The sequence below is a fragment of the Procambarus clarkii genome, chromosome 47 (assembly GCF_040958095.1).
Source record: "Procambarus clarkii isolate CNS0578487 chromosome 47, FALCON_Pclarkii_2.0, whole genome shotgun sequence".
Lineage (NCBI taxonomy): Eukaryota > Metazoa > Arthropoda > Malacostraca > Decapoda > Cambaridae > Procambarus > Procambarus clarkii.
In genome coordinates this window covers 27,856,571-27,878,073 of record NC_091196.1, presented here as the reverse complement: position 1 = coordinate 27,878,073, position 21,503 = coordinate 27,856,571, and the positions used below count along the sequence as shown (strand labels likewise).

The following is a 21,503-nucleotide window of genomic DNA, read 5'->3' as shown; positions in this document are numbered from 1 at the left end:
ATCGGATTTGTGGCGCGTCGAGCTTACCACTTTCGTTCTTTCATTTGGCTTGAATCTGGCGCCTCACATTTTTAAACGCCTTACCCGGGTCGTGGTGACCTGTTAGCGTCTGTTAGGGGGTTCGGGTTCTGGCTTATCTCGACTGGCTGGTCTGGGCTTCCAGCTGGTCTGTCTCTGCTCACCAGGGATTTGGTTCTTTCCCAGCTCGCTGGGCTTGAGTTCTTAGTGAACTGGAGGAAGTTCCATTTGGTTCCCTTTCAGGTTTGGACTTGGCTGTTATGTGGGACTCTCGGACTGCTTCCTTGTCTCGCCCTGCAGCAATGTTGCTACAGCTGCAGTCAGGCCATGTAGGGGAGCCGGTCGGCCGAGCGGACAGCACGCTGGACTTGTGATCCTGTGGTCCTGGGTTCTATCCCAGGCGCCGGCGAGAAACAATGGGCAGAGTTTCTTTCACCCTATGCCCTTGTTACCTAGCAGTAAAAAGGTACCTGGGTGTTAGTCAGCTGTCACGGGCTGCTTCCTGGGGGTGGAGGCCTGGTCGAGGACCGGGCCGCGGGGACACTAAAAAGCCCCGAAATCATCTCAAGATAACCTCAAGATAGGCCTTTGGCTGCTTTTGGAGGGCAACCAGGTCACTCGTCGGTTGTTTGAGCAGCTGTGCAGGAGTTTGAACTTCGCTGTGCTGGTCTACCCGTCGAGTCGGCTCTGGATTTGGCGGCTATTCTGGTTCCTTCGGGGAAATCTCTTCTGCTGCTCTGGCGATCACTAGTAAATCAAATGTATGTCAGCTGGCGAGAGGTACAGATAAGAGTCGTATCATACCAAGCTCCGAATCGTCGCTCGTGGAATGACGATTCAGCTCCATTCGAACTGTTCCACGGTGGTTCATTGCCTGAACCGAGGGGGGCGGATTGATGCGGTCCTTGGCTCTTTGGGACTGCTGAGTTCTCGGGGTTTGGCTCTCCTGGCAGTTCATATCCAAGGAGTGTTCAAACGTTCTGGTGGACAGCCTATCCTGGTTCATTCCCCTGTCCACGGAATGGACGATAGACGCAGACTCGTTCCATTAACTTTGCCAGACGTCTGGGTGCCTGGAGGTGAACCTCTTCACGTCGGCTTGCTTGAGGCATCTTTCAGTATATGCGACCTTCTCCGACTGCGAGGCCGCCGGGGTCGATGTCTTTTGACTGGACTGGTTGAGATGCGGTTACCTATACCTATTCCCACATGGTTTGGTTGTTGCTCCAGGTCATGGCTCGCTTGGAGACTTATCAGGGGAGTAGTCCTGTTGGCCCGGTCATCGACCAGGCCTCCATCCCCAGGAAGCAGCCCGTGACAGCTGACCAACTCTCAGGTACTTATTTACTGGTAGATAACAGGAGCATCAGGGTGAAAGAAATTCTGCCCAGTGTTTCTCGCCGGGGCCCGGGATCGAACCCGGGACCGCAGGATCACGCGTCCAGTGTTCTGTCCGCTCAGCCACCGGTTCCCTCACATCATGCTTTGCTTTCTGATTGGGGAGTTCTCCTTGCTCGTTCAGCTTTTGATTTGCAATTTTTAACCACTGTCCTTTGTTTTGGGATTCCTACCATTCTGGTGCCTGACCTAGTAGATGGTAGACATAGACTGCTCCAGCTACATGGGAGGTATCTATAGGCCAATGGTCCTCGTGCCTCTCTGAGGGGGCCAGTTTCTGGCTAGTGCCCGCCAAACACACACCGAAACTACGACGTTGGTACAACGTTCGAACAAGTTTTAACACTTCCTAACCAGTTATAACAACCAATATAGCAAGTTGTAACAACGTTCTAATACGTCATAAACACGTTAAGCCAAGATGTAACAACTTTATTACAAGTTGTAACAAGCGGAAAATAGAGACAGTTTCGGTTTGTGTTTCCAGGGTGGTTCCTGGTAGGCTAAGAACTCCATTGATTGACTGTTGCCACGGTCTAATATATACCCATCAGCCCGGTATAGCTCCGGGAAGCCTCCGGGTCTCACCCAAAAATGGCGTTTCATTACATTCAACGCTGTTTTTTTTATTAATTTCTATAAAGCCTATCTTCTAACAATGTAAATTTGTGTTTATTGTACTGTATAGAGAAATACGAATTATACTGGTTGTGGTACAAAGAAAATAAATAGTTAGGTTTTAACATGTGTTGTAAGAAATTCAGCTAATTTGAATCTCTGTGCAAGACTAATCATGCCTACATGATTGGAATTAGCGAGCTTAGATGGTACTTCCATCTTGCTCTCCTGTTTTGGGTACAGAATTTGTTAGATGTGAAATATTTCGTTTGAATGGTGGAAGTAAGCAGTTATATATAATACAGAAATATTCAATAATAAAATACAAAATACTACTGTATTATGGAATTACACTTTTGCTTCAATTCAGTTTTCAATGCTATGAGAGATGTAAATTTTAAGTTTTCCATCAGAACTTGCATTGATTGTTGGTTTTAGTATGCTGTACCTTAGCAACATGTTTTGATAGTCTCTACCTGTTTTGGAAACTATTATACAATTGCTACTATGTTGACTGTTGATTTTGTTATTGAACAATTGTAAATATACATTAATTTATAATTAAAATAATCAGATACATAATACATGAATAAAATGCTTGTTGTAAATTACATTTTACAATACTGAATGTACATAAAGTATAAGCATAGCAACAGCCCATATGGATGCACATACATGTTACTGTACATCCTGTTTTTACGTCAGGTAATTTGAAGTTAATGCAGTTGAATATTTTCTCCATTATAATTTATATTAAAAAGATGTCACAAATAATGCTTCAAGTGGATATAAACTTTTTTTTATCAGGTTACTCGATTATTTCCTAAATTAATGTGCACTGTGTTATTTGGAAAAGATTATGACAAGCAGGTTGATATTCTAGCACCAGTACCATAGACAATATCTCAACTTATACCTACAGGATCATATTGATACTAGGGAGCACTAGAAAATTCTCATTCCAGCTTAGAATAATGACCTAAAGAATAATTAAAGAATTACCTCTAGAATTTCTCGTGAACTCAAAGCCCTTCCAAACTTTTCTTGGCACCATAAATGGCTGTCAATGGAGCACTCGCTATGTAGTTGATGGCTTCTTTCTTGGAAGTATTTATTAGACTCGAGCTCGATAACCGAGTGAAGTACAGTAAATACCTAAGTGTAGATACAGTACAAGATAAGAGCTATGCTTGTGGTATTCCATCTTCGTCATATAACAATTTGAAACAACTGATGGTTTTGGTGAAGGTGGAGGAAGGTGGCCTCCACCACCTACTCACTTGTTCTAACCATCTATTACTCTGTGAAAGTGAATTTTCTTATTTCTATGGCAGCTTTGCCTAAATATGGCCTCTTGTTCATAAAGTTCCAGGTCTCAATAATTCTACCTTATCAATTTTGTGAATTTCCATTAAAATTTTGTACGTAGTGATCATATCCTCTCTTTCTTCTATCTTCTAACTTGTTTTGCCTTTCAGTTCCAAAAGTCATTTAGTTGCATGTCTGCACTATTTCCAGTTTGTTGATGTGCCTGTTAAAATATGGGCACCATACAAACGCTGCATATTCCTACTTTGGTCTTATCAAGGTCGTAAACAGTTTATTATTTCACCATCTATGTATTTAAAAGCAATTCTGAAATTGGAAAGGCTGAGTAGCATAGGCTAATAGGCTACTTATACTACATAACATATGCTACTCGGCCAATGTTCTTTGTGGGCCTCGGGTGATAGTTTTCTGCCTAGAACCAACACTAGCTCTTTTTTTTCTTTATCAGAATTTTATACGGATTTTTTACGTAATAGTCTACATAGTCTTCCCGGCTTGGCGCGTTCTTTTCATAATTACTTTTTAGCGTTATTTGTTGGTTGTGTCGGTTTTACTTTTCTCTATTATTTTATTTTTCTTATTTTATTTTCTATTTACAGATTCCATAATGGCATTTATCCATTAAATTCCATTTGCCAAGTGGTGCTTCATATTTATATTTTGTCCAGATCTTCTTGAAGAGCATGGCAATAATCTAATATGTTTTATCTTCCCTAGTATCTTAATATCATTAGCAAACATATTCCTATAATTATGTATTTCTTCTGATAGGTCGTTCATGTAGACAATGAACATTACCAGTGCAAGAACTGAACCCTGTGGTACTCCACTCATGACATTTCTCTTATTTTATTCGTAACTTGAGATCTTGAGCCAATTATGTCTGTTGGATTAAAAAATAATAGTTGAATAGGGAAACACAATATATGATGTGCCAAAAAGTAACTGACCAACCCTACATTAAGCACTAGAGGAAACTTAACTTCAAGCTATACTACTATTACAGTTGTATTATCGCATTTAAATGAGTACAGAGAAGCAAATATTTTCCTGAATTTACCTGAGAGCCACTAGCACGTTAGTGGTCTCGATGAGGACAGGAAGTCCACGGCCTTAAAATTCTACAGAATTTTGGCCTTTACGGCTTCTGCAGGGAGGCGGTTCCACGGGTTAATTACACTGTGAGTGAAAAAGCATCTCATGCTTCCAGTCTTACATAGTGGCTTGAGCTTGAAACCATCGATTCTTGTTTGTGTTACATCTGACCTTTTGAAGACGTTGTCTGGATCAACATCATCCAAATTATTCAGTATTTTAAGTTTCAGTCAGCCATATCATGTCTGGTTTTCTTTGTTGTTGGCCCTGACATTTGCATATTTTCAGTTTAGGGGAACTTTTTTTCAGGGATATTTTTACGTGGGACCTAAGGCTCTGGCTGGCCCACTAAGTGTTACTTGTTTCTGTTTTACTTAGGCGGTATATGTGTATTTGACTCGCTAGGGGAACTATCCCTTAGTCTAGAGATTTTGTTAAAAGAAGTTTCAGTGGTAGGCATAATACATCTGCAGTTCCTTTATGGCTTTGGATTTCCATCCACACCTGGAGCTTTTGAGTCTTTTAGCTTGTCAATGCTCTTCCTGTTTGTTTCTCGTAATGGGGATACTGTATCCTTTAATTTGTTCTCTTCACCTCTTTCAAACATTTGTGTGGGTATTGGGATGTCATCTGTACCTGGGATGTTATCTATACCTGAACAGCAAATTCGACCTTGGGAAGGAACAAATTGCGAAAAAATAAAAATACAGTAATGTGACAGATGTTTAAGGCGGGAAATTCAAAATACTGTACATAGCTCTGCCTTAAAGCTAAGTGACAGTTGACCCACCCAGCTACCTTCAGTGACTCTGAAAACACAGTGTGATACCAACAGTTGACAGCAAGAACGCTCTATCGACTGTTACTTGTGATGCCAAGAAAGAGTATGAAAGTTTGTGCTTTTATCTCCTGGAGGTCCTTCTAAACTGTTTTGAGGATTTTTTTTAATAATTCCTTGTAGCCTATTGCCCTGAAGTAACTAGTTGAAATGGTTTCATGTGGCACTAGTAGCAGAATGTTGTCCTGGCTGACTGTTTCATTGTTCAAAAGACAATGGATCTTACCGTAGAGAGCAACCAAGTAGAATGACAAAGAAATAAACTGACAAAACCCAGTGGTGCCTCGTATCTAAAAATACAGGATGACTACTGAACCTAGTCAACACCTCTTCACCTCATTTTGTATTTCTACATAACAGACAAGCTGTCATTGTTGATTATTTTTGTTATATTGAGGTTCATTACATGATGTGGAATACAATTTTTTTAATTTTAGAAGGTAATGGATATATAATTTTGCATTTAATCTTGTCTTGTATATACAGTACCAAAATCAAATGTCTCTGAATTGTAATCACACAGAGAACGAGCATTAAACCATTTGGTCCACACCTGAATTAAGTAACATTATCTTCTAAATGTTATAATTTGTACTTCAGTTTTATCTCTTGGTAAAAATAGCTGGCAGTGGAAAAAATACTATATTTTTAGATGCATAAAATTTCTTCTTATACTATTTTTTTTTAATTGCTCAACAGTTTCGATAGTTTCTTTAGTGCTGTGTACATTGTTACTGGTAACTTTTAATTCTCGTAAATAGGGCTACATAAATCAGATGTATATCTTTGAAAATCATAAAGTGTCACTCCTAAGAAAATCTTGCAGAGCAGTGGACAGAGCAACCTCAGACAGTTTGAAGGTCTCAAGACAAGACACGGAACACAGTGGATGCAGCAAGACATGACACCTCCTGACAGTTGGTACAGTAACTAGAATGAGACATCTGACTGATAATACAAAGTTCCCTATTCACTGGCAAACCTGGTACAGGAAGGTATTGCCAGTGTGATGATAATGGTCATGACATAGTCTCCTCCTTCAGAGATACTGAAGCAGGATAGGGAATCTTCTGACAGATGGTGTAGAAGCCACACAGGACCTGACTATCTGAACAGGGGATAAAGCAGGGTGACAAGCTGGCTTCGGATGTTTTTTTTTATTATATTGAATATAGTTTTCTTTTGTTTGCTGACAAAATTGTAAATTGATAAATGTAAATTGCTATTTTTTTTTCTCAAGCCAAGAGGTTAAAGAGAGGATCATGGAATCCTTATCTTGTAAGGAAATTTCAGAGATAATTCATAAGAACATTCATTTGTAAAGTTATTCCACATGACATCACAGAATACTATAAAAAGGGGCAATCATATTAGTTACAGGACTCGGTATTGCTGTCAAGATATACCATGCAACACTCTTAGTGGAAAATTTTAAAGAAAATAAACAAGATCAGGATCTCCTATGCTCACAGCTTCCATAACAACTGACTACCTAACTATATTAAACGCAAAATTTAAGCTAATTTTTAATATTTGACTCTACAATCATTTCCTAAATTTTGTTTCAAACCTTCATATAGTTGCAACAAGATGGAAAATATATAAGATGTTGATGAGAATTTTCTAGGTAATATTTGTGGTGAATCTCATTATAATTACTAATAGGAGTAACCTAGTCCTGTAGACTCAATATCTAATGGCAATATTTCTCTGCAATATTTTTGTTTACATTCATACACCATATAGTGGATGCTAAAGATTTTGTTGAAAATTATATTGTTGAATACACAAGAATGCATAGGGAACTCCTGCACACCTAAGCATAAAATGTACTGTAGTAGAAGAAAATATTTGAAACTTTTCTGGGCTTAGCTTCTAATATCATATTTTTTAAACAGCTTGACTCTTGGATGAAATAAATGTGGTACGAATTAGAAAAAATATAGACTAATTGTCAGGTAATTTTCATGATTTATTTTGCATCCAATCCTCCCCTACCCTGACCTCACCTGACCCTTAGGCATACATCCGGATTGGCTCCAGTCGATGTGGAGGATCACTCATCAATCAGTATCATGTGGTGACTGCTGGCCATTGTGTTGCCAGGTGAGTCACTGCATCTTCCATGTTTATCTACCACAAGAAGAGATATTTTGCAACTTAAATTTCAGTGATTATGAATGGCTGAATTTAACAGTTTACAAAGCACAATTGCTCTCGAAATAACCTAACTGCACAGTTAATTGTCTTTTGATACTCTTTCTATCAAACTGCTGTTCACATTGCATGAAATAAATTATTTGAATCCCAACCCATACCACAGGATCAAGTCCCTAAAGATATTACAGTACAATACTTTTGAGGTCTAGATTCAAGTCTTGCATGTTCTTATGAGAGTTTTCTCTGGGCCCAGTATCCAATGCATTTTGGCAGTTTTAAGAACATTGAATATACAGTAAGATCACCCTTTGTCCTGCATGATGTCTCTTCGTTTATCTTCATATATTGTGCATGTGTGCGTAATTACCTAAGTGGAGTTACAGGATGAGAGCTTCGCTCATGGTACCCCATTTTCCCAGTACTCTTTGTCATATAACGCTTTGAAACTACTGACAGTTTTGGCCTCCACTAAACTATTTTCACTTGTTCCAGCAGTCTACCACTCTGTTTGCGAAAGTACATTTTCTTAGATTTCTTCGGCAGCTTTGTTTTATTAGTTTAAGTCTGTTCCCGAGGTTCAAGGTGTCGGGAATTCTTCCCTATCAATTTTGTAAATTCCCGTTACTATTTTGTACATAGTGATCATATTGCCTCTTTTTTTATTCTGTCTTCTAGTTTTGTCATATTTCATGCCTCTAACCTCTTCTTGTAGCTTTTGTCTTTCAGTTCCGGGAGCCACTTAGTTGCATGTCTTTGCACATTTTCCAGTTTTTTATGTGCTTGAGATATTGGTACCATACAACCGTTGTATATTCCAGCTTTGGTCTCGCAAAGGTCGTGAACAATTTCTTTAGTATATCACTATCCATGTATTTAAAAGCAATTCTGAAATTGAAAAGCGTAGCATAGGCTCCTCACACAATGTTATTTATGTGGTCCTCAGATGATGGTTTTCTATCTAGAACCACTCCTAGAGCTCCTTCTTTATCAGAATTTTGTAAAGATGTTATACATAATTTGTAGGTTGTGAGTAGCCTATTTTCTTCTATTCCTCATTCCATAACATGGCATTTATTCACATAAAATTTAATTTGCCAAATGGTGCTCCATACACTTATTTTGTCCAGGTCTTCTTAACGGGCATGACAATCCTTTGTTTCTTATTTCACTAGTATCTCAGCATCAACAAATACGTTCATATAATTCTGTATTCCTTCCGGTAGGTCGCTTATATAATTTTGTATTCCTTCCGGTAGGTCGTTTATATAATTTTGTATTCCTTCCGGTAGGTCGCTTATATAGACAGCGAACATTACTGGTGCAAGAACTGAACTCTGTGGTACTCCACTCATGACATTTCTCCAGTCCGATACATTGCCTCTGAATTCTGCCCTCATTTTTCTGTCAGAAAATTGCTCATCCATCTTAGAAGCTTCCCTGTCACTCCTCCAGTATGTTCCAGTTTCCAGAACAGCATCTTATGTGGAACTCTGTTAAAAGCCTTTTTAGATAAATGCAGTCAACCCAACCATCTCTCCTCTAAAACTTTGTGGCTCTATCATAGAAATTAAACAAATTCATTACACAGGATCTTCCAGATTGAAAACCATTAATTTCTTTGTTACTTTATATCATTTTTCGCCAGGTGTACTACACATTAGTTTAAATATTTTTCCCAATATTTTGAATATTACACTTGTCAATGATACGGGTCTGTAATTAAAGTGGTCATCCCTGCTGCCACTTTTGTATATAGGAACAATATTAGCCTTTTTCCATATATCTGGCAAGTTTCCTGTACTTAAAGATGCCAGAAAAATCAACTGAAGTGTAATGCTCAGCTCAGATGTGCATTCTCTTAGGGTTCAAGTTGAAACTATATCTCGGCCAACTGCTTAAGTGTTCCTACTTAACTCCTTCAGCATTTTTTTTTTACTTTGTCCTAAGACACCAGAATAGCATTATGAAGGGGAAATGCAAATTGGAGTCATGACTCTTGCCAGTTATCACAGGAGCTTGAGAAACTAAGCAGCTTGTGACTCACTTTGTATTTTCTGCATAACCAATGTGACCCATCTTGTGTTATAAATTTTTAAAATCGATACATTTTAATTCTAAATTGATATATATGCCAACCTTGTCAAGACATGTTATGATTAAGCAGAGAATTAAAATAGAATTCTCATTGCTTCCAAGCATTGGAATAATTCATGTCATACTTTAATTTGCAGGGCACGACCTCACCAAATTCGGGTAACCCTTGGTGACTATGTTCTTAACTCAGACCGGGAGCCACTTGGCCCACTTACGTTTGGAGCTACAGAGATAAAGGTAACTCACACTTAACAGTTATTTTCAAATGTCCATTACTTAAAAATTTCATTGTTTTCTAGTATCTATCTTTTCAGTATTGACCAGCATCCATTAAAGGCCTCATCATACGTGACAAGTAATTATCAAAAGAAGGCACCAAACCGTGGAGACTATGTAACACTCGTATCTTGAGATTATCTCGAGCCTCAATATCTGATTATATCAGTTATTAGGTAATATATGCTGTGGCGTTTCGTACGTGGCAAACGATACATAAATTGTTCAAAAGTTGGGGTCCTTTGACAAGCTGCCAGCTTTCTGTCCTCATCAAGGTCACTATAAAGATAGTGGCCCTCAGGTAAACTCGGGTAATTTCTTTACCCCCGATTCCTCTGTTCACCTAGTTGTAAATAGGCACCTGTATGTTTGGCAACTGTGGCTTGCCTGGGGAAGGTCGGTTATGTCCTGGGAAGGGGGGGGGGGGACCTGAATGAGCCCACTGGCTTTGTCTTCAACAGTGGGAAGCCATTAACGAAAATAAGTGCTGTATGTGAAGTAAAATGTACCGTAATTATATTTCTTTAGAGTAAAAATTAAAAAAATATAAGTATTGTACTGTATACGTAATTACTATGTGTAGTTATGAGATGAGAGCTACCCACGTAGTGTCCCGTCTTCCCAGCACTCTACTCATCTGCTTCTCCTTCTACTCTTCGCCGTCTTGATGCTTTGCACCATACTGGGTTGCGCCTCAGTTCTGGTGCCTTTCGTTCGACTCCCGTCCTTAGCTTGTATGTTGACACTGGCTTCCTGTCTCTCCAGGACCGCCGTGATCGCTACTGTCTTCGCTATCTTGCGCGGTCCTTACAACATCCTTCCTCTCGCCACTGTCGTGCTTTAACTTTTACCCCTCCTGCGGTTCCTGTTCCTCTTCACCACCTCCCTCTTCCTGTCCGGTTATCTCGCTTACAGGATTCTCTTTCCGTTCGTGTTCCTAATGTTTCTCCTCGTGTTGTTCCTTCCTTGCCCCCGTGGAGAGTCCCTCTTCCGCAGTTTTGTACATCCTTGACCCGTATCATTAAAGCTTTTACCCCTCCTACGGTTCTAAAACGCCTTTTCCTTGAGCACTTTTCTTCTCACTCCCGCTCCGTTTGTCTTCACCGATGGGTCTAAGTCAGCGGACGGTGTTGGCTACTCTGTTGTTTTTCCTGATCGCACTTATGTGTGTCGCTTACCTCAGGAGACCAGTATCTTTACAGCGGAGCTTTATGCTATTCTCTATGCTCTTCGTCTCCTGCTTTCTCGTTGTCAGTCTTCCTTTGTAGTTGTTGTTGACTCGCGTAGCGCCCTCATGGCTCTCGGGTCCTTTAATCCGGTTCATCCAGTGGTTGTCGAGATCCAACATTGGCTGTTTCTTGTTCACAGTAAATTTAAGTCGGTTGAGTTTTGTTGGGTTCCCAGCCATATTGGTGTGTCTTTAAATGAGCGTGCGGATGCTGCCGCCAAGGAAGCTGTCCGCTCTTGTCCCATCTCTCGTAAAGGAATTCCATATTCCGACTTTTACCCGGTTATCCATTCCTCCGTCCTTACCCGTTGGCAGGCTTCTTGGTCGTCTGTTACTGGTAACAAACTACGTACTCTTAAATATTGTGTTTCCTCGTGGCCGTCCTCCTTCCACCGTAACCGGCGATAGGAAACAGCTCTGGCGAGGTTGTGTATTGGCCATACTCACTTAACCCATGGTCACTTGATGGAGCGCCGCCCTGCTCCTTATTGTCCTAATTGCATTGTCCCTCTTACGGTCGTGCATGTCCGTCTTGAATGTCCTGACTTCCAGGACGAGCGTGTCTTGCTTTCCGACCGCCCCTCGCGGTCGCCTGTCCCTCGATAGAATTCTTGGTGACTCGGATACTTTTGATATCGTTCGCCTTGTGCGTTTTTGTTCTTGTATTGGCAACCTTGGTGATATTTAGCGCCCTCTGATTATTCCGCACATTTGATGGTGCTACATAGCCTTCCCGGTCTGGTGCCTTCTTTTGATAATTAATTACTTACATAAAAGGTCAGTAAACTCTTAAGCACAAAAGTAGAGCCATCTCCCTCTTTTAATAATCTACATATATTCAGTCACTTCGCCATTCTATTTTCCTTTTGATGGCCAAGAGAATTACGTAAACAGTGTGTGGTATTTTGACCGATAAGACTTGTCGTTACAAAGCGCTTATTCACTCATAATCAAACCCACTACAGCTCTAACAACACATGCGGCGTTGTCATTTTGCACATTCCAAGGACCTGAGGTGTAAAGGCATACTTTTTCCTACTGTAGCATGTGTTTGCTCCGTTTAAAATTTATTGATGTGCTTCATCAGATATGAGCACCATACAGCTAAGCCATACTCCAATTTTGGTCTCATAACTGTCATTAAAAATTTATTTTGTATCTCTCCATCCATTTAATAGCAATTCAGAAGCCTGCAAACGTAGTATAGCGTACGTGTGTTTGTGTGTGTGTATGCACTCATTTATATCACACTATTTAAAAGTCTTAGTTGATAGCCAGTAATTTGGCTATAAGCCCATTAATTAATGGAAAACTTTAAAACATTATAATGTATATACTGTAGATATATATAATGAAATGTTTATTTCAGGTTCATCCAAAGTTCAAGTTCACACCACAAGCCGATAGGTTTGACGTGGCAGTAATCACACTGGATGCGCCTGTGCACTACCAGCCTCATGTACAGCCTATATGTCTGCCAGAGAAAGGAGCAGATTGGCTAGGAAGCTATGCCTGGGCTGCCGGATGGGGAGCATTACAATCTGGTATGTCATATGTAATGCAAAAGTGAACATGATAGGGTAAAGTTTACAAACATTTACAAATTCATATGGACGTGGAACCTACATCAACCTTATTTAGTATATGATGCATAAATTATTAGGTGTATTGATTTTCTAAATATGAACTTTATTGAATGTATCATTTTAACAAAATTGGTACTATTTATGCCTGAAATTATAATTACTGATTGTATCAGTTTACAAAATGATCTGTTAGACTGAATTCCAGTTCATTTTCCTGCCCGAAACGCTACGCGTACTAGTGGCTGTACAAGATTGTAACAACTCTTGTATATATCTCAAAAAAAAAAAATTAGTCTACCGAGTGTTTAGACACGAATCAAGACATTGTATTTTCATTTTGTTTCCTCACAGGATCACGCCTACGACCCAAAACTTTGCAGGTTGTAGATGTGCCTATCCTGGATTCTCGCCTTTGTGAGGACTGGCATAGGCAAAAAGGCATCAATGTCATTATATATGATGAAATGATGTGTGCTGGGTAAGTTTTTATTTATTTCTCTAGGGGCCTTAATAGACAGGAATCCAGATGCATGTCAAAAGTCCTCCATTGTCTTAGAGGATTTTTCCTGCTTAATTATAAACTGGAATCTTGTCATTTATGGCTTCAGCAGGTTGGCAATTTTTTGGGTATTACTCAATGGGTAAAAAGGTAACTGATAGTTTATCATTAAGAATGGGAAGTCCACAAAGTTCCTATTTCTGCCCAGACTACTAGAGATTGTGGGCTTCAGGCTAATATATTTTGTTACCCAGTAAAACCAGCGTTGAATGTAATGAAACACCATTTTCTTGGATCCCTGAAGCTATCCAAACTGGTATGTGCTATATCTGGGGGGTCATCAGTCACAATTCTTATGTATACTGGGGACCACGAGACAATGGTCCCCAGTAAGCATAAGCCAGGAACGAGTTCTTGGCCGTTCCTGAGGAACGTTCCAGGAACTCGTCCCTGACTTTCCTCAGAGAGGCGCAGGGATCCTATGAGCCTATGAGCACTTTAAATGTAAAGTATGTCATAATATCCATCGACCAGGAAAGGCACCCAGAAAGATAGACGAAACAAAAGGAACCACAATCTGGTAAAAATTACAACCTCCGTTCGAAAAGAAGAAAAGAATTCCCACAGGAAGAAAGCAAACGAGCAACACTTCATCCAACTAGCACTCCAGCTCGTTAGCATCCCCCCCTCCTTCAAATCGGGTCTCCCCCTCCCCCCCCCCCCCAAAAAAAAAACGAGGGTAGACCATGAGGCTAGACTTAATTACGCCACGGACAACCTGAGACACACAAGCCCTGGAACCAAGGAAACTGGATCCACCCAGAGCGCGTCCACCATGGCCAAACCAGTGGCCCGCAGGTAGTAACATAAAGCCCCCACCAGACACAGCACATGATGCACCGCCCTCGCCCCCCCCCCCCCTTCCCAACCAGCCTAATAAACCAAGCCTCTACAACCAACGGACCCCTCCAGAAGCCCGCCATCTCATTCTTTGCCAGAAAAGGAGAAGACTGCAAACGAACAAAAACCACGGCGCCGGAGAAGAGCATGAAGCTCCCCAATCCGACCCCAGGAGGCCAAAGCCAACAAAAACAAGGCTTTCCAAAAGCAAACACGGACTGAAAGGGCCACGACAATTCTAGAAGAAGAAAGAAAAAAAGAACCCGCAAAGAGCTAAAGAGAAAGTAGAACCAGCGAGGTACCTCACCAGCCTGACCTGCTAAAAGAGGTGGAGACACAGAAGAACACCCGGGTTTGGACACCGAGCAAGCAGCGCCTGAAACAAAGACTGAGCCGGCCACCATAGGGCCTGGAGAATCATCCTCCCCTAAGAGAATTCCAGCCAATCCAGAACATGGAGCAACAGCCAGACCGGAGGAAAGAGGTACAGGAACCCCGAACGCGAAGGCCTCACAATCGGGGAACGGCGCCACATACAATGGGAGACGCCGAAACAGTACCGACGTGGAGAGGTTCCATCTCCGGGTGCCCGTACGCCCAACAAATCCAAAGGAAGGAGGTAGAGTCAACCGTCCACTTCGTGGAAAGAGGAATGAAGCGCGACAGCCCATCTGCCAAGATGATGACACTACCAGAATGTGAACAGCGTGGAGAGCTAAGTCCCGAGAATTCGGCAGAAGAGTTACCCGAAGCGTCAAGCCCCCAAAGGGCCATAGACCAAAGGGACCTTCCCCCCAACCGGATGAGACGGTGAATCACGGAGAAGCAGTACGAATGGAGCCTGATCACCGAACCCCAAGGAAGCAGAATCCGTCGCAGAACCTGCCAAACAGCGGCAAACTCCTGCAACGTGCTGTAAGTCCGACGTAAGAACAGCTCCAAACGCCCCTGGCCTGACTGGTGAGCACTGGTCACAAAGCACCAATCAAGGGACCTATGTCCGTGAAAACATCGAGCGAGGGAAGAGGAAGGTGCCATGGCACCGAACCCCGAAAAAAAACAAAAAACGAAAGGAACCCAGTGACTCAGTAACTGGCTGATACACACACGGCAACGAACCCAGCAAGAGCGGTGAAAGAGGCTGCTCCGAAGATACCAGAACAGCCTCCCAAACCCAGTCCTGCCAATCAGATACACCAGCAGAGCAAAATCCAGGCTCTCGCACAGCTGCTTGAGCAACCACAAAGTGAACCGGGAACCCCCTCAAAAACAGCAGAAGGCGGTACTGAATCCGGAGCAAAGCTGCAGGAGGGAGTAAAACGTACGAAGTCCGAGAACCCTCTACTAGGCCCAGCCAAGTCCGAACTCGGAACAACACCAACTGGGACCTCTGCCAAGTTACCAGGAAACCAAACCCGGCAAGCTCGGAAAGAACCAGAACCCCGGCTAGCAGACAAGCAGACCGGCAGGGAGCTCACATCAACAAATTGATGAGGCAGGCTGCCAGCCAGGAAGACGCCGGAACCTCGGAACACACCCAAACAGTGGAATCAAACAAAACCGGATCCAACACAGAGGCATAAACCAGGTTGTGCAGGAGGTATACACAAGGGGCCTCCCGAACCTCCGCAGGGGTAAGCCGAGAGGAATAAAACCAATAAAACTCCCCACCTAGGGGGCAACATGGAAAGCCCAAGACCCCCCCCCCCCCCCCAACGTACCCCAGAGGAAAATTCAGTGCCAAATGACTAAGTCCTCAAATGGAAGTGATTCCCAAATGTCCCAGGGAAGATAAACCAGAAACAAAATGGTAGTATGTACGGAGCACCTAGGGAAGATAACCCTAGGCCCATGCTGCTCTGTACACTGACACCTGGCCACCACACCACACACTGCTGGTACAGCCACACAGAGCAAAATCCAGAACAGGAAATTGAGGTCAGAGGTGACCGAACTGACCACCAGCACATCAGTTCAAGAACTGGGGTGGTGAGCTGCTGGCTCCCCGTCCCGCCTTTTGGGGGTGGCGGGGAAGAATGCTAATGAGGAGAGTGCTAGTTAGATGAAGTGTTGCTTATTTGTTTTCTTCCGGGGGAGTTCTTTTGCTTTTTTCAGACATAGGTCCGAATTTTTACAAGACTGTGGACCGTTTTATTTCGTCTATCTTTTTGGGTGCCTTCCTCGGTCTATGACAATTATGACATACTTTAAATGTAAAGTGCTCATAGGCCATTGCTCCCTGAGCCTGTCTGAGGAGGCCAGGAACTGGCTCGTGGTCCCCCAGTAGGCATAAGAACTCGTGTGACTGATGACCCCAGATATACCATTTCGGATAGCTTCAGGGAACCCACGGGACTCCCCACATTAAAGTATGATAAACTGATTATATAAAAAAAATCTGCATGAAAATTGAGAGGAATATTGTATATATTCTAGAAGGATTTAAAATAAAAAAATTAAATATTCGGTACTGAATTGTATTATATCAATATATTGCAAGTTTAGGATGTATAGTACATTATGTAGTATTTTGCATTTTAAAGATGGTCACCCATGTATTTTAATGAAAATAAAAACCTCAGCAGCTATGGGAATAGTTTTGTAATTACAATTATAACTTCCAATATTGCTTTTTGGTACAGGTATGGTGAAGGAGGTAAAGATTCCTGTCAAGGAGACTCAGGAGGTCCACTCATGATACAGGATGGGGGACGCTGGTACCTGGCTGGCATTGTATCTGCTGGGTACTCATGTGCTCAGGGCAAACAACCGGGTAAGCAAAATTTAGTTGTTCTCTCCTCTAGTCGTTTCCTGAACATTTTTGTATCTAAGAAAAGAATAATTTCCTAGCTCAACCCTAAGGAAAGATTCCTGTGAAAACAAATCATGCAGTCAGGCAGGTACCAGCAGGTACCAGGCAGGTACCATTCGAGGTACCAGCAGTACTGAGATTTTTTTAACGTCCCTGCATAGTCGTACTGACACTAGTACGTACTAGCAGAGATGTCGGAACCGAAAGAGCTGAAGCCACGAACGTAAACAGCTGGCAGCACGATTAGGCTCCTTGTAGCCAAAACAGGCTTCAAATAGCTGAAAGTAGCGAGCGTAAACAGCTGGAACACATTTGGGCTTCATAAAACCCAAGCGAGCTACTAAGGTCAACCAGGCGTCGCTGTCTCAAAGGCCCTTAGCAACCGCTTATTTGAGGAAGGCAACTGAAGCCAGAGCGACTGAGGGCCACACCTGGGTACACATCAGGTACAACTATATATTAGTCGTACCTATGTGGTTATTTGTTATGACTATAATTTATATAGTCGTGCCTAATAGCCAGAACCGCATTTATTGGCCTAGTATGCAAGGTCCGATGTGCCTAACAGGCAGAATGATTTTTGTTATTTTCAAATATTTCTCTCTAGATTGGTTCTTTTCTAACAATAATAATCTATAATATTAGGAACATGAATTACTGACTTATGATAGGTTAGAATAGGTAGGCTAAGTTAGGTTTGATCAAGTTTTAGTTTTGACTGGAATAACATAAAATTGCAATCATATACTGTATAACCCAATGAAAACTTGATCATGAGCAATGCATGCGTGTTGCTGAGCCACAGCAATCCACCCTTGTTCCCACGTCCTACGTAGTCGCGGAGCTCTACGCAGGAGAGCGCATGGCGGCTCGATGGGAAATCGTGAGTGTCTAAACTTGATAGGGAACGAGAGGGTTGTAGCTCGACGAGGTCGTATTCTGCTGTCTGCTGTGTCGATGCTGTAGTGTCTTGGGGGTCGGTTGGAACTGTACACGCTGAGTGCTACATTTTTGAGGATGAAGATGTGTGGTAAATCCGAGGCGTCTGTACTGATGTTAATTGAATCATTGTGGAAATTGTACAGATGCTTACTCGCTTCTTGACTGCTTATATTATTGGACTGCTCCTCAACTTCCTCCAAAAGGATGGAAAGAATTTTACCTGTAATTAGGGAAAGAATTTGAGTAGTCATAATTAGTGCTAATGAGTTTGTCATTAAAGTAAATAAAGATTGCAGCGGGTATAATGTTTACTCGCTACAGTAAGGTAAGTATTTAAAAACGCGTGTATTCGAATGGAACGTTGTGTCAAAATCTCAAAGCAATCGGTGAAGAACTTTCGGAGATTACAACGTGTGTTGACCTTACGTCCAACAGATGGGGCCGTTTTTCAAATAAAGCATGTTTTTGCCTGTCACAGGTGTGGCATGTATGTAGTAGGTATATAAAAACACGCGCGTATTTGAATGCAATGTTGTGTCAAAATTTCAGAGCAATCGGTAAAGAGGTTTCGGAGATTTCCCTCGCATGAAAACAAACATGAAAAACACAGTTTTTTCAAAAAAGCATGTTTTTACCTGTCACTGACGTTACATCTATATAGCAAGTATCTAAAAACAAGCTCGTATGCGAATGGAACGTTGTCAAAATTTCAAAGCACTCGGTGAAGAACTTTCGGAAATTAGCGATTTTGAACAAACGAACATTTACACACACACACAATAATATATTATATTATATATATATATATATATATATATATATATATATATATATATATATATATATATATATATATATATATATATATATATATATTAATTTATATATATATATATTTATTTATATATATATATATATTTATATATATATATATATATATATATATATATATATATATATATATATATATATATATATATATATATATATATATATATATATATATATATATGTCGTACCTAGTAGCCAGAACGCACTTCTCAGCCTACTATGCATGGCCCGATTTGCCTAATAAGCCAAGTTTTCCTGAAGTAATATATTTTCTCTAATTTTTTTCTTATGAAATGATTAAACTACCCATTTCATTCTATATGAGGTCAATTTTTTTTTATTGGAGTTAAAATTAACGTAGATATATGACCGAACCTAACCAACCCTACCTAACCTAACCAAACCTATCTTTATAGGTTAGGTTAAGTTAGGTAGCCGAAAAAGTTAGGTTAGGTAAGGTTAGGTAGGTTAGGTAGTCGAAAAACAAATAATTCATGAAAACTTGGCTTATTAGGCAAATCGGGCCTTGTATAGTAGGCTGAGAAGTGCGTTCTGGCTACTAGGTACGACATATATATATATATATATATATATATATATATATATATATATATATATATATATATATATATATATATATATATATATATATATATATGTCGTACCTAGTAGCCAGAACTCACTTCTCAGCCTACTATTCAAGGCCCGATTTGCCTAATAAGCCAAGTTTTCCTGAATTAATATATTTACTATAATTTTTTTCTTATGAAATGATAAAGCAACCCTTTTCTCTATGTATGAGGTCATTTTTTTTTACTGGAGTTAAAATTAACGTAGATATATGACCGAACCTAACCAACCCTACTTAACCTAACCTAACCTATATTTATAGGTAAGGTTAGGTTAGGTAGCCAAAAAAAGCTAGGTTAGGTTAGGTTAGGTAGGTTAGGTAGACGAAAAAACATTAATTCATGAAAACTTGGCTTATTAGGCAAATCGGGCCTTGAATAGTAGGCTGAGAAGTGCGTTCTGGCTATTAGGTACGACATTATATATATATATATAATATAAAATGTCGTACCTAGTAGCCAGAAACGCACTTCTCGGCCTACTATGCAAGGCCCGATTTGCCTAATATGCCGAGTGATTTTCTTTATATTCAATAAATTGTTTTCTATTGGTTTATTTTAAGTATTATTATTATATTAAGAACATTAATTATTGATTTAGTTATAGTTTAGGTTGGATTAAGATAGGTTAGGTTAGGTAGGGTTATCATGAGGTTATCTTGAGATGCTTTCGGGGCTTTAGTGTCCCCGCGGCCCGGTCCTCGACCAGGCCTCCACCCCCAGGAAGCAGCCCCTGACAGCTGACTAACACCCAGGTACCTATTCTACTGGCATAGGGTGAAAGAAACTCTGCCCATTGTTTCTCGCCGGCGCCCGGGATCGAACCCGGGACCACAGGATCACAAGTCCAGCGTGCTGTCCGCTCGGCCGACCGGCTCCCGACCGGCAAGGGTTGGTTAGGTTGTCATATATCTACGTTAGTTTTAGCTCAAATTAAAAAAAAAGCTTATACAAAATTTAATGAATAGCTTTATAATTTTATAAGAAAAAAATTAGAAAAATGTTAAAATTTCTTAAAACTTGGTTTATTAGACAAATCAGGCCTTGCATAGTGGGCCACTGCACTCTGGCTACTAGGTACAGCATGCATATTATATATATATATATATATATATATATATATATATATATATATATATATATATATATATATATATATATATATATATATATATATACACAGGGTGCTTGTCCCCCGACAAAACGAATCATATACATATCCCTTTCAATAGGCTGAAGGTAGATTAGATTTATGGCTACTCAGTTTGTTTGTGCCCCAATAGTACACAATAGTGTACTATTGTGTACTATTGTGTACACAATAGTATTTTGGCACAAAAACTCCATATTTCATACATTCCAACCATAGTAGCTGTATGAACTATCGTATTTGTTGCCTGTGGGGTCACTGATTCCCAGAACTACATCATGCAATAGGGTCGAAATTGGCAGAATAACTTTCCTACCCTATCAGTCTGCTTTAGTCAAGTCAGACTTTGGAACCATCAAAGATATACTTACTTCTAAAGTGGTGCCAGAGTGATCTGTTGTAGCTCTTCAAAAATGTTCAAGGTCAGGATTGGTGTTACAAAATAAGTGAAGATAAAAGTACACATAAGAATACAGTATATTCTGTAGTGCTTTTATATTCAGGATATACATGATTAAAACAGGTATTTGCCTATTTGGAGTGGGAATATTCAGTACTGCATTACTGAAATGCAACTAAAAAAATAAAGTATATACTGTACAATATTTTATAAATAAAAATGTCTTGACAAAAACAATAAATACGTGCTAATAAATTGTTTCTCGGCAGGTATATACCACAAAGTGTCATACACGTCTGACTGGATCTCATGGGCGGCCAGTACCTAGACTAGAAGATACAAATCAGCAATGATGGTTTCCTAAGGACGCAGTCAGGAAAGTCATCGACTTGAGAATGGTCCAGGACGGACCGAAACGTCGTCGTTCCTTCAATTTCTAGTGTGTGGTCTGGTCAACATACGTCAGCCACGTTATTGTGACTCATCGCCTGCAGTCAGGAAATTATGACTTCATCAATTTTATTTATTCTCAAAACCACAAGAAGCAAAAAAGGATAAAACTTGTAGATAAATCTATTTAAATTTATCTACAATACTCAAGCTTTTCATATTTAACGAGAGTCCAAATTAGATAATCTATCGACTGGGGATGTTTTAGGATAAGACTGTTGTAGCTGACCTAAAACCTATTTAAGGAACT

General features: G+C 40.5%; 1 protein-coding gene across 2 annotated transcripts in view; it reads left to right on the top strand.

Annotated features, from left to right (window-relative positions):
• The window catches only part of LOC123763029 (uncharacterized), a 133,427-nt gene extending 112,185 nt beyond the window's left edge, over positions 1 to 21,242 (top strand). For both annotated transcript variants that reach the window (XM_045749975.2, XM_069302193.1), the window contains 6 exons: positions 7,317 to 7,402; positions 9,688 to 9,787; positions 12,424 to 12,598; positions 12,992 to 13,118; positions 16,682 to 16,812; positions 21,073 to 21,242. In XM_045749975.2, coding sequence (XP_045605931.2) covers positions 7,317 to 7,402; positions 9,688 to 9,787; positions 12,424 to 12,598; positions 12,992 to 13,118; positions 16,682 to 16,812; positions 21,073 to 21,131 — 678 coding nt within the window. In that variant the 3' untranslated portion in view covers positions 21,132 to 21,242. The remainder of the gene's footprint in view (positions 1 to 7,316; positions 7,403 to 9,687; positions 9,788 to 12,423; positions 12,599 to 12,991; positions 13,119 to 16,681; positions 16,813 to 21,072) is intronic.
• The last annotated feature ends 261 nt before the right edge of the window (positions 21,243 to 21,503 follow it).